The 14124-nt window shown below is 34.2% G+C and overlaps 2 protein-coding genes across 2 annotated transcripts; both read right to left on the reverse strand.

The window, feature by feature from the left end:
• Positions 1-2657: 2657 nt before the first annotated feature.
• Positions 2658-4914, reverse strand: LOC143617967 (small ribosomal subunit protein uS8-like). The gene is made up of 4 exons (XM_077090345.1): positions 4888-4914; positions 4138-4288; positions 3901-4061; positions 2658-2859 (listed from the first exon to the last, which is right to left on the reverse strand). The coding sequence occupies exons 2-4, from the start codon at positions 4268-4270 to the stop codon at positions 2761-2763; spliced, it is 393 nt and encodes a 130-aa protein (XP_076946460.1). The 5' UTR covers positions 4271-4288; positions 4888-4914; the 3' UTR covers positions 2658-2760.
• A 2250-nt stretch (positions 4915-7164) lies between these two features.
• Positions 7165-7723, reverse strand: LOC143617977 (histone H2B-like). Its single transcript, XM_077090353.1, has one exon. It carries the CDS (start codon positions 7721-7723, stop codon positions 7313-7315), a length of 411 nt encoding a protein of 136 aa, XP_076946468.1. The 3' UTR covers positions 7165-7312.
• Positions 7724-14124: the final 6401 nt, after the last annotated feature.

Raw genomic sequence — 14124 nt, forward strand, 5'->3', positions numbered from 1 at the left:
GACTTGGTGTTAGTAAGGCTCGAGCTTAAAGTTAAACAAGCTAAAAAGTTGAGTTGAGCTTGAGCTCGACTTATAAAACACTCAAATAAGTTTGTAGCTTATAAAGCCAACTTCTTAATTTGTTTTTTGAGTTCTTTTTTTTACTTTACTTCATTTAAACATGTTATATAAAAAAACAAAAATTAACCTACACATAATATAAAATTATAAACGAGAAAGTTTATAGTCTTATATGTATTATCTTTTCTTTTTAGATATCTTTAAAAATTGAGAGGGAGATTCAGCATATCACATGTATTATTATTAATTTATTGTTTGTTTACCTTAAATAACCTATTTAATTTTATGTTTGTATGAATAATATTATCATCGGACTATATATATAATTTTTTTATCAACACAAACATTGTCTTGCTTTGATGGCTAAAGTATTATAAGCATTGAATTTTGATATTGATGATGCATTTCATATTATTTAATGTGTTGCCATTTTTTCATTATTCTTATCTCCTCTAAAACTAGAATATTGTTTATGAAGTTTGGCGGTCTTAATTTGATCAGTGCAACAACACATAGAATAACGAAATTTAATTTTTTCGATATGGTGTATATTATAGAAAAAAAAAGGACAATGGGAAAGTAAAAAAAAAAGGCTTCTCTTTAATTCATGTTTGGTAATAGCGGATTAGGAGGAAATTATAGATCCGCCATTGGTTCATCTTCTTCCTTCGTAACCCTATAACTCATGTGGTTCATCTTTTTCCTGGTTCACAGGTCTTGAAGGAACACTGTCATGGCAGCTTTGAACAATAATTCATGTGATAAAGTCAGGCTTTAATAATACATGTGATACGAATCTGAAACAGCTTTAATAATACATGTTTGTTTTTATCATACTTTGGCAGCTATCATACGAATCTGGCAATGTGAGCAGATTTGCATGCAAGCTTCATATTAAATTGGTTAGTTGGGAAATATTAAGTTGGTAGAAAACATAACTAGGTTAGTAGTTTTGTTAGTGTGGTTAGTTTTTTCGTTTGTTTGGTTAACTGGACATAACGGGGTTAAATTAGTTGTTCTCCTAATCCGCCATTGTCAATAGCGGATTAGGGCTGATTGATCCAACATTACCAATGGCGGATCCCTTTTTTCTTTCCTCATAATCCGCTATTACCAAACACGGATTAACTAGAATCAATTTTTTTACATTCCCATTATCCTTTTTTTTTTCTATAATATACACCATTTCAAAAGAAAATCATAGAATATCATGCTCTCATGAGGGGTTAAAGACTGACTTTAACTAATTAATAAATTATTCAACTAACTCATTTTATGCATCAGGAGGAGCTACTTGGGAGTTCAACGTTAATCACGATGGACATAAAATAGTAGTCACTAACAACAAATCCTATATCGGCTACATGCCTCTCTCAATATACTTCATAGTGTGCCTAACAATGGTCTTTATGAGGAACATATCAACGGGCAAATGCTACATTTGGATCACATAAAAACACATATGTGACCATATAAAGATGCATGATTCTCAATGCATGAAATGTTGAAAAAAATGGTTCCAAATGTAGATCAATAAGGCTTCATATGCCAAATTGAATTTTTATTTTTATTTATTTCAAAACACGAGGGATTGTTTGTTGTAAATCCGTTTTCAAAGATCGTAAATATTTGTCAATTTTTATATAATCGGGTTAGCAAAGCCTTTTGTTTCTTTTGCATGGTCTCTTGGCCATGTTTGTCAATTATAATTTAAAGAAATAAAATACCATGCTGTATTGCTTTCGGTCACAGTTTCAGTGTGATTATTAGTTATATAAAAATATTAGACACTTAGTTTTTTCTGAAATTTACTAAAACACAAGACATTATTTGTAAGACGCTTGATACGCATTGGTAAGATGATGCACGCTCTACTTAAGCTATGTATGTAATAAGTTAAATAATGTCCTAGAGTAATACCAATCAGTGTCTTTGTAGGTGACAACTCAAATTCCATCTCACATGTTATCGGTCACAACCTATGAATCACCGTACGCCAATAGCAAAGACCATCGCAGAAGCAACATCCAGACCCATGGCTATTGCAAAAGAAAACTGCTTTGATTATTGTTACAATATAAATAGTGTAGGGGGTCAAATGTAATTGTTGTATAGTATAGGGGTACTTGTGCATCTGTTTAGTCATCTAGTTGTTAACATTCTGTACTTAAGGAACGATCAAGGGTAATACAAGATATCGATGATTTGAGTATTCTTCTTCTTCTATTGTGTTCTTCTTCTCTTAATCTTCAATCATTCTATTTTGATACGTAACAATTATGACGACACAAGTGACGACGATAGCATTTACAAATTATTTACAACAGCTTTTCTCCAACCAGGTTCATACAGACCTTATCGCCAATGAATGTCTAGACTCTAGAGTACAGAAAGGTGTTGCAGTAAAATGTCTATTGGCCGACTGACAAGCTTAACAAGAACTACAAAAAACATCTTAACGCATAAAACTGAAATTACTAAAACATTAAAAGGTGACAAATACTCAACCGAGAATATTAATCCAAAATGATAAAACCTATGATATGACAAATATCTTTCAACATGACAACTTCAAATATAAATCAAACCATAAACATGATCTTAATCTTAACAAAACAAAATCAAAACTCAAAAACATAACATTAATCCCTTCAAATCCTATCCTAAAACAGCATTATTAAATCATCAGAATCTGAAGATTTAGTAAAAGAAACCAAGAACTTTCCCACCAACATTCTTCCTCCTAGCTTCTTCATGGTCCATGATCCCAGCTGATGTTGTCAAGACAATGTATCCAAACTGCAAGTTTTATCAAATAATATTTACATATAAGCAATGTTGTAAAAGTAGGTCTACAAAGCCGAGTACTCTCCGAGTACTCGCTACAAGGGATGGTGCCGAGGGGAGTTAAAGTAACTCCGCCTAGTTACTAAAAATTGGTCAAAGGTGGTCAACATTAGCCTGAATCACATCTAGTTGGTTAACTTGGGTCTATTTTGACTTAAAAAATACAACATAATTTGTATTTCTTTAATATTAAAGAACAAATATCATTATTTTTAATTAATGATTAACATTTTTTAGAATAATTTAGTGTTTAAAAATGTATTTCTCTTATTTATATTGATATTCATTTATTTTGTTATAAAAAATATTTGTAAACTTATGATATTTGAAATATATATTACCCAAAATCTAATTTTCTTTATATTTATCATGTCCGAGTACTCTGCGAGTACTCCCTCCAAGGGGGTCGGCCGCCTAGTGACTTTTGCAACATTGCATATAAGTAAAATAAAGATAATCATTGTTCAATAAAAATTTACTGACATTAGTTTGACTTTAGTACGACAAACATGCGAAACCAAAATATGCCAAAACAGATCAAATGGGGCTAAAAGCTGCCAAAAATGATAATTTACTGCATAAAAACTTTATAATTACTTACAAAACTGAAAATTCAGTCTCTGAGTTTTTAAAACGGTTAGGTTTTGTTCTTTTCGGTTTTACTGTTTGAACTTAACTTTTTTGGGCTGAAAAAGTACCATAAATTTGTTTCGGAAACATAAAACCAAACCATCTGTTTTATTTCGGTTTAATGCACAGCCCTAAAAACACTTGTTAACTTTCACATGATATGTTTATAAACTACAAAAACTCAAAAATTTAAAATACATCTCTTGGATCAACTAAACTAACCCAAAAACGCTACAAATCGATTAAACCAATTTATTCAGTTTGGTTATCCAGTAAGGAACTGAACCAAAAATCAATTTCACAATTTGGTTCATATTTTTCTAATTACAAATACAATTCGGATTTCAGATTTTAAAGTCTAACCTGTCTTGAAGGAAGAAGTCTTGCAGTCCAAGGCTCAATTTCCTTAACACCAACATCAAACCGAGGACTAATGACTCCACATTTGTTCAAACGCCCGTTCAGTTCAACAACAATCTTGCCTGATCTATGGTCATCAACAAACTCGAACTCACCAATATAACCTGCATAATCGAGAATAAGTTATACGATTCGTAAATTTTATTTAAAAATAAACAAAAAGTTAGACAAAATACGAACCGTGTTTTTGCATGACCATAAGAAACTTGATGATCACTTTTGATGAAGGCCTAATCATGACCTGTCTTTTCCCCCTCTTTTCAGCATTGTACATGCTCTTAAGTGCATCGTTCAAAACGCTCACTCTCACCATCCTCACTAAATCAAAATGCTGCAAAAAATAAACCCTAAAAGTTAATAACGTCATGATATTAATAACAGTGCAAGCTCTTCAAAACATTGTTTCTAGTGGTTACTTGTTATTAGATCAACATAAACAATGTAGACAGAGCAACATGGCTCGCAAACAGCTTGTTTGTAAATGAAACACTAAATTATAATAAAAATCATAAGCAAAAACCCAATAAAAACATAAACTAAAACACTAAATTATTAAAATAAAAATTAAGTTTTTAACATACATGTAACTAACAAACTATGCATTGTATGTTAAAAATATTATTTTTTTGCGTTTATTAAGAATTAATTAGTGTAGAAAATACAAAATACTAGAAAATTAGAGCTGGCAAAGCTAAAACTGTAAACAAGCCGAGGCGTGTTTACATATTAGGCCCGAATGCTATGTCTATCTATTAATGATTCCATAAAACATTACTCACAAATATATAACCTCAACAAAGCAAAGCAACGATAAAGCAACTCAATTTGTTTCAAAAATCATAAACCCTAAGCAGTTAAAGATGAATACAAGAGATATGATCTGTTAGCTGCAGCTGTTTGTACTAATGATTAAAGGAAATCAGGTTTTACCTGGAAGCAAACGGCTGCGGCGACTACTGGGATGCAGAGGCTTAAAATGAAGTTAGGGTTTCGGGTTTTATAGAATGTTCACAACTTACTAAACGACTCCCTTATCTATTCTTGGTGTTAAAAACTCACCCTACAGTGTTATTATTTTAAAAATCTAATATTAGTTGAAATATTATTCAAATGTTTTACACAGTTTTATAAACAGAGGATGGTTTGTAGTTAAAAATCTTATCAGCTCAGAAATTTTAATTATGTTACACGGAAGTCCACAAAATGACCTAAATAACCATCTTTTTTTGACTTTGAGGCTTATACATCCAAAGGCAACTCCAAAACTTATTTAATGGACAACACTTAACAAGAGTGGAAAATTGCGCCGCACAAAAAGTTTAGTCTAAACAATGGTCGGCGGTCTCTTGCTCAATGCCACATAAAGCACAAAGAAAGAAAGCACAACGTCTACAATACCGCTTTTGATTATGGCTTCCCTAGTAGCAATACTATTGCAAATAGCCCTCAAAACAAAGCAATTAACCATTATTGGAATCCAACTAACCCTACGGATAGTATGCGAATCAAAGAGCCAACATTTCTTTCCAATTCTTTTTTAAAGTTATACAATGTAAACTTGCCCCAACTTATCGCCCACCAATACCCCAATCCTTATATTTCGATACAACACGTCCAGCTCCAATAAATTGTGTTATCAAACTTAACATACCGTTAAACAATTATAGACGTCTCAAAAGACTGTAAATTGAAAAAATTTATGAATCACGGAGTAAATGGTCGTCAACCCAAGTGTTTAACCAAAATAAAATATACAAGTCACGGCCCACATTCCCTTAAAATCTTCCTATTAAAATCCATCAAAACACCATTAATCCCCACTTCAAGGTTAACAATATTCCCCAAAGGACTTGTTAGGCTTGCTTTCGAATTACAATGCCTTAAGGGGGTGTTTGGGATTGCTTATATTGTGAGAGAAAAAGTTCCATAAGTTACACTTTTGTAACTTATTAACTTAATGAAAAGTTATAAGGAGGCAAAATAAGGAATCCCAAACACCCTCTAAAGTAACTGAATCAAAGACTTTAACCCATAAATGATTTGCATTGCATTTTAAGCGTCATCTCAATTTAGTTATAAAAGTGATATTTAATGATCTAAAGCAAACAACCCCGAGGCATCCCTAATCTTTAAGAACCACATTTTTCTCCCAAGCGAATTTTATCAAAAGCACTGATGATGCATTCTACTTTGTTTTTGGCTTAAAACTCTTTTAAGATGTTTGAAGGGTAAAGGTAAAACATTTTGAAGACATAGTTCATATCGTAAGTTCCACATGCCGTTGACTTGAATTTCAAAACCATTTTATACATGTTTTGATTATATAACAAGATTTTGATTAGTACACTGATCTTGAAGCTTGATTTAAGCTTTATAACCAACTACTTGCACAAATTCAAAGTGAATAGTTTAATTGTGATATATGTCTCTTTGTGAAGGCGAGTGTTAGTCTTGGCTAAAGACTGAAAGCCGAACAACTCTTTGTAAACAACATTTTGCTTATACTGTCAACACATATGGTTGGATAATGTACTTAGGAGTGAGCAGATTTCGGGTCGGCAGAATGTCCTTCGTTCTTATTTTAGGTATTTTTTTGGTTCGGGTCAGCCCTCAGTCTAGGACCAAAGGTAACTGACTTTTGCAAAAAAAAAAAAAAGGGGGCGAAAGTTTGGCACAGGTACACCATTTACTGTGACAGTGTGAAAAATACATTGCCCTAAAATAATACTGATGACAGCATCGACCAATACATCTACATTCAAGTTACAAAAATGCAATCGATTATCCAATATGACGAATTCATTGGTTTAAATTTACCAAATGTTATGTAGTACCAGCAAAGCTGCATGCAAGTCAGCCATGGTGAAGATGGTGATTCAATAGAAATTTACAAACATCAGATTCATTTGGTAGGGATTATAACAACGAAATCATTAATGATTGCTGGTTCTTAAGACACTCGCGGGATTGGAACTTCAATGTCCATTCGTTAGTCCTATAGGGTTGCAGTCTCGTTTAGGTCAGGTTATATCAAATGTATTAAAGCTTAATCAAGTAATACGTTTGTGGAATTATACGAATAAACCTTTAGACGTAGAAAAACAAGAAATATTCACAAAAATATAATTAGTATCACAAATTTTCTCATTAAGTTACGAACTAATAATTAACTAATCCATCTATAAAAAAACTGAAAATTTTATAATCTAAACACATCAAATAGAAACAGTTCAATAAAAACAAAGTGAAATTTTAACAACCATATTTCATTAAGTTTCATATCACTAAACAAAGAGAATCAACAAAATCCAGATTTACCAAACAAGTAACAACCCTATTCCTTCAACACAATTTTTTAAGAACTGGTAAACTTGGTGACGGCCTTGGTGCCTTCAGAGACAGCGTGCTTGGCCAACTCACCGGGCAGGACAAGCCTGACGGCGGTCTGGATCTCCCTGGAGGTAATGGTGGGCTTCTTGTTATACCTGGCGAGCCTGGAACTCTCCTGGGCAAGCTTCTCAAAGATATCATTGATGAAGCTGTTCATGATCCCCATGGCCTTGCTGGAGATACCGATGCCCGGGTGCACCTGCTTCAGCACCTTGAAGATGTAGATCTTGTACGTCTCCACGCTCTTCTTCGACCGCTTCTTCTTCTTATCAACGGCTCCAGCACCGGCTTCCTTGGGTAGTTTCTTACCGGCCTTTGGCTTCTTCTCGGCCGCTGGCTTCTTCTCGGCGGGCTTCTTCTCGGCCTTTGGTGCCATTGGGAATTCTAGGGTTTGGGATTTGGGGGAAATTATTGAATTGGATGGAATGGGGATACGGAAAGTGGTTATATATGGGATTGTGGTGTCTTTTGATTGGTGTTTTGGTTGATATGCGGATCGGTGACGTGTCGTGATAATGGACGGCTATGATGAATTTAGCCATCTCTTTGTTTGAAGATTGATGCCGAAGGCGTTTGAAGTATTTTCATTTTTGGGTTTTCCCGCTGTTGATTATTTAGTATTATTATTTTTTATAATTTTACTGGTTTGAGGCCCGTGTATTACACGAGTTTAATTCTTGAAAATACGATATTTAATAAATATAATTAGTATATAATAAACAATAAATCCGTTAAACACTAATAATACAGTCATTGTACAATAGTTTTTAAAACAATTTTAAAGTTTAAGATAATTATAAATATCAAATGTTTGAAAATAAATATGAAGTATGTATTAAATTAACAAATTTTGAAACATGAATTTTAAGAATGATAACTATTATTTTACTATTATAAATTTGTAAAAATGGATGAGGTTTAATGTAGGAGTGACAAGTGGCAAAACTTGTAGTCTTTTATTAGAGAGTATAGATAGATTTTATTATGAAAAAATAGCTGATTGGGGGTAAATAATTCTTTTTAGTAATAATATGTCAACTAAAAATGTATACGGTGTTAATTTATTTATACCCGGATCATATAGTGAGTCGGTATGTTGTGAGCATCTACTAACTTAAAGCACGTTTAAATGAACAAGCATCGTATATATTGGTGTGAGAACTTAAACATCAAAGAGTCAAGGTAAACAAATAGACAATTGATCAAGGAAACTTCTTAGGTTTTTTTAAATTATTGAATGTTGAATGCATACGATTGAATCAAACTGGTAATTTAAATAGAAAAAAAGGGAACTCGGATAGAGCAACAGTAAAGACGGGGTAGTCATAACCAATGTTGTTGAGACTGGACCGGACCGGTTCGACCGGGATTCGGTGACCGGTTCGGTTATGTGCAATTTGCTCGGATTCAGTGAACCGGCCGGTTTGAACAGGTTCAACCGATCAGACCGGTTGAACCGGTTTTCTATGAAAAAAAATATTTTTTTTTTCTATAAACTTTTTTTCGGCCTTTCCCGTCATTTTTTTCCTGAAATTGTTCGGCCGGTCCGACCGGTTGAACCGGTGACCAGGTAGCCTCTCCGGTTCGACGTCCGATCTGGTTATGAAAACATTGGTGGTCATAACAAACAATCCGTTGGCTATTATTCAAAATAAAACAACCTTGTGCATGCATAAAAAGAGTCGTTACATATAAGTTTGAATAGGTCTTCAGTATCCCCCATTGATTCAAATTTCATGACTCCTAACTTTTGCTTGAAATAACCAAAATTTTCTGTTGAAATTGCATCAAAATATCAGCTAGCTCGTTATTGGTACTGCAAAACTCAAGACTGACTTGCCATTGATTAAACATTCCTCTAATGAAATGAACTTCACCTCAATGTGCTTGGATCGACTGTGTAGTATAGGATTTTTGGACAAATTAATTGTTGACTTATTGTCCCATCGAATCATAGTTGGTTCTTCTTGTTTGGTCAATGTTCATTGGTTAATTATTAATAGATGATGTTTACATCGGGACAATTACAGACTAACGACAGATAGACGGGCAACAAGCTGCGCCGCTACCCCCTTCTGAATAGCAAACCCTACCCTACTAAATACAGCGTTCCCTTTAGCATGGGCGGAGTTACTGCTGACCACCTGCTGAACCCGCTTAAGGAACCGAACCGCGTCAGGGCCAAGAGCGCCAAAGGTGTCAAAAGCAAACGGTATGAACACGTGCTGATTCTCAAGGCAAGCTTTCTCGTGCTTAGCTACTTTACCCGCCTCTGCCTTGTTTATCGCATGACCCACCACAAACCCATGGCCCCGTAGCCCAAGATCCTTAAGCATCCTCTTTAACAAATAGCCTCACAAGTAGCACCTCACAGTAGACGTTCTTCTTTGTTGTCATGTTCCTCTCGTTCACCATTTTTTCTTTTCTACTGGGCATGCCACCATTTTCTACATTTTTGCCGCGTTAGTGTGCACTTCATCATTATACCAATAGTCTTTTTTAAGGTGTCCATATTGTTTGCATGTAAAGCACTCATGTACTTTGCTTTTATCTAAGGTTCCACATCCTCAACCATTTCCCCTATCCCTAAAGGAAGTGCGACCACCGCATCCTCGCCCATGTGGTGAATTGTTTTGTGATTGGTATACATGAAGTGTCAACATGTTCATTAGTATGGTCAACAGTTTCTTTATAAGGTGAAGCCATGTTGTTCATTCTTTACTCTTGAGACTGAGGAGTCCCTGCAAAGCTTCACAGGTGATACAAGAGATAAATCAAATACAACTTTAATAAACGGAATGACATAGTCGATCTTAAGAGATAAACTCCTAAGCACCTTATGTGTCAACTGTTGGTCTGTAAATACTTCGCCTTAGGATCTTTGTTATCCCACATTATTCATAATGCGATATAAGTAATCACCAACCAACTCATCATCCTTTATCAACATGTTTTCAAAGGCCCTTCAAAGGCATTGTAGTCTTAACTAATTGTATATGTGAATCACCTTGAAATTCCACATGTAGAATATCCTAAGTGTCTTTGGTCGTAACATCAATTCGGAATAAGAGAATGTTGTGAACACCTTATTGTATATGGGTGGCCTTAGCATTTTTGCTTCTAGCTTCTCGATAGTTCCATGTTCCATCTACTTCACCAGTTAGTGTTTGTATATGTCACCTTAGAACACTGGAATGATCTGACCGGTAGTGTTTGCAGCGGCGGAAGATTAAACCATAGACTCACTTGTTCCTTGTGATGTTTGTCATAAGGCAAAGCAGCACAAGGAACCTTTTCCCTTGAGTGATCATCACTCCAAGGAGCTAGGAGAGTTAATACACCTTGATGTATGGGGCCCTTGTAGGGTTCCAAGTAGAGAGGGGTATATAGATATTTTCTCACTATTGTAGATGATTATTCAAGGGCAGTGTGGGTCTATCTTATAAGACATAAAGATGAGGTTTTTGATAATATCAAGAATCTTATAAATATGGTTAAAACTCAGTTTAATAAAAATGTAAAAGCTTTAAGAAGTGATAATGGAACTGAGTTTATAAATAATCAAATGAACTTGTATTGCCTTGAAAAAGGCATTATTCATCAAACAACATGTGTCTATACTCCTCAACAAAAAGGGATTGTTGAAAGGAAACATAGACACTTGTTAAATGTAGCTAGGGCTTTGCTTTTTCAAGGAGGGATTCCTCTTAGATTTTGGTCAGAATGTGTGTTAACTGCTGCGTATTTGATTAACAGGACTCCATCCTCTGAGCTAAATGGTAGGTCTCCGTATGAGTTGGTGTATGGGTTTAAGCCGGTCTTGAGTCATTTAAGAATGTTTGGTTGTCTATGTTTTAGTACTGTATTAAATAACACAAATAAATTTTTAAGTCTTGCTGAAAAATGTGTTTTTCTTGGATATTCTATTCATAAAAAGGGTTACAAATTATGGAGTTTAGACTCAAAACAAATAATTTTTTCTAAGGATGTAAAGTTTTATGAGTCTATTTTCCTGTTTGTTAATAATAATGTTTTGAAAGATGTTGACACAATTAACTCTGATGTCAACAACTTAAATTTTTTTGACTTGTTTGATCAAACTGAAACCGAACGTTCAAATGACCAAGACCTTCCCAATGATGAGTTTATAGCTGATCCAAACAGACATGAAACCTCTACCCATCGGTCTCAGCAGTCTAGAAATGATTCTATTACCACTGAGGGTAGGGCAGGTAATGTTGATCAGCAGCCCAGTAGTGTAGAATCAGATTCTAGCAGGGTTGGGGATGTAGGAAGGGGGTAATGTTGTGTCAAATAATAATAATGATCATGCTTCTGAGGGAATAGAGGCTGAAATTGAACACATTACACCGGTTGTGTTAAGGAGATCTACTAGAAATATTAGTTTTCCTAAAACTTTAAATGATTTCATTGTAGAAGGCAAGGTCAAGTATGGTCTTGAAAAAGTAGTCAATTATTCTAATTTGTCTATGACAAATTTGTGTTTTACTTCCTTATTAGACAAAAAATCCGAACCTAAAAGTTATTTAGAAGCTGCAACTGATCCAAATTGGGTCGCAGCTATGAATAATGAAATAGAGGCTCTATATAGAAATCATACATGGGATTTAGTTGAGTTGCCACCTAAAAGGAAAACTATTGGGTGTAAATGGATTTTCAAAATTAAATATAAGTCAAATGGGGAAGTAGAACGATTTAAAGCTAGGCTAGTGGCTAAGGGTTTTAATAAAAAAGAAGGAGTTGATTTCTTTGAAACTTTTTCTCCTGTGGTCAAAATGGTGACTGTTAGATGTGTGCTATCAATAGCTGTTAAAAATAATTGGTCAATTTTCAATTAGATATTAATAATGCTTTTTGTATGGTGACTTACATGAAGATGTTTATATGTCTTTGCCTGATGGATATTTCTCTAAAGAAGAAACTAAAGTGTGCAAACTAAGAAAATCTTTGTATGGCTTGAAACAAGCGCCTAGGATGTGGAACGAAAAACTAGTAAATGTGCTCATTGAGTTAGGTTTTGTTCAAAGTCAATGTGATTATTCCATGTTTGTAAAAACAAGTAATTCTGTGTTTATTGTGTTACTTGTTTATGTTGATGACATTGTTATAACGGGTAGTTGTAACAAAGAAATAATTAAAATTAAAGAATTTCTTAAAACTAAATTTTTGATAAAGGATCTTGGTGATCTTAAATACTTTCTTGGCATTGAAGTTCTTAAAATTGACAAAGGAATTTGTTTGTCACAAAGAAAGTATTGTTTAGATCTTCTAGCTGAGTATGGAATGACAGGGTGCAGACCAGTTAGTTGTCCTCTAGAACAGCACTTTGTGATAACCAATATATGTAAAAAGGACAATGTTGCTTTAACCAATATATCTGGTTATCAAAAACTTGTGGGGAAATTGATTTATCTGTCACATACTAGGCCAGATATTGCATATTCTGTTCACTATCTGAGTCAATATATGCATAAGCCCACTAATACACACTTACAAATTGCATTGAGAGTGTTACGGTACTTGAAGGGTGCTCCTGGAAAGGGCATCTTGTTTGGTAAAAGTGATACTCTGGATTTAAAGGCATATTCGGACTCTGATTGGGCTAAATGCCTGGAGACAAGAAAATCTGTCACCGGTTATTGTGTAATTTTGGGAAAGTGTTTAGTAGCATGGAAAAGCAAAAAGCAGTTAACCATTTCCAGGTCTTCTGCTGAATCAGAATACCGTGCAATGTGTGCTGCAACATCCGAGATAATGTGGTTAATCAACTTGTTGTCCGAACTTCAAATCAAGGTTAGTGTTTCTGTTAATCTGTTCTGCGATAATATGGCTGCAATATCTATTGCAGCCAACCCTGTTTTCCATGAGAGAACAAAACATTTTGAATTAGATTTATTTTTCTTAAGAGATAAAATTTCAAAAGGTACAATAAAAACTATTTCAGTTAAATCTGAAAAACCAAATTGCTGATGTATTTACCAAGGGTCTGCTAATTAGTCAACATACAGAACTGTGTAATAAGTTGTGTTTGTTTGATGTATTTAGCCATTGAATTGTGGGTGGGTGTTGAAAGAATAAAATTTATACTCGTTTTTAATATCAATTCAATGTTTTATTTGTGAGGTAAAATCTGGATAATATTGGGCTGGATACATGTGGGCTTTGTTTTAAGTGGCTGGAAGCTAATGAGCCAAAGTGGGCTGAAGCAGTTGGGCTTGAAGTGTTGCTGTCCAAGTTTATATAAAGACTTAAAAACGGGATTTATTTTTACCAGACGTATTTTGTATTCTCACTTTCAAGTTGTTAGATGAGCAGATAGATCTAGGGTTTGATTTCTGTTCGAGTTGTTCGAGATCATAGCTTGTTAGATCTTTAAACGTCCGGAATTAAAATCTTTGTGTTGATGATTTTGTAAGTAATCAAGATCTTGTAATCTTTCACTGGATTGGCGTGTTTTTGTTGGTTACATATAATAAAGATCAGTAGTTACTCTTTTCTGTTTATCATTTTTGACACTATATAAACAATTTCCTGCGAATATCTAAATTTTGTCACGATTCTAGTTTTATCTTGATTCTAATGACAAAGGGAAAAAGATCAAAGCTATACGCACACCACCTACGTTATTGTGTGTATATTATGTATATGTATGCATCATTGCATTGTACGGTACACCATACGACCTTATAGGGCACCGAGCGTGATGGTAACACTCGTATAGAGATATGCGACCTTTGAAAATGACAAAGAAGTTAA

This window comes from Bidens hawaiensis, unplaced genomic scaffold, assembly GCF_021521415.1.
Source record: "Bidens hawaiensis isolate Kalapana, Puna unplaced genomic scaffold, B.hawaiensis_p1.1 tig00002338_1, whole genome shotgun sequence".
In the NCBI taxonomy this organism is placed as follows: domain Eukaryota; kingdom Viridiplantae; phylum Streptophyta; class Magnoliopsida; order Asterales; family Asteraceae; genus Bidens; species Bidens hawaiensis.

Excerpts from the sequence above, each read along its gene's own strand:
- LOC143617967 (XM_077090345.1), bottom strand. The coding sequence starts at position 4,270 with ATGGTGAGAGTGAGCGTTTTGAACGATGCACTTAAGAGCATGTACAAT. Across the intron at positions 4,062-4,137 it reads TATGGTCATGCAAAAACACG|GTTATATTGGTGAGTTCGAG; the intron begins GTTCGTATTTTG and ends TCGATTATGCAG. Across the intron at positions 2,860-3,900 it reads GACTTCTTCCTTCAAGACAG|TTTGGATACATTGTCTTGAC; the intron begins GTTAGACTTTAA and ends TAAAACTTGCAG.
- LOC143617977 (XM_077090353.1), bottom strand. The coding sequence starts at position 7,723 with ATGGCACCAAAGGCCGAGAAGAAGCCCGCCGAGAAGAAGCCAGCGGCC.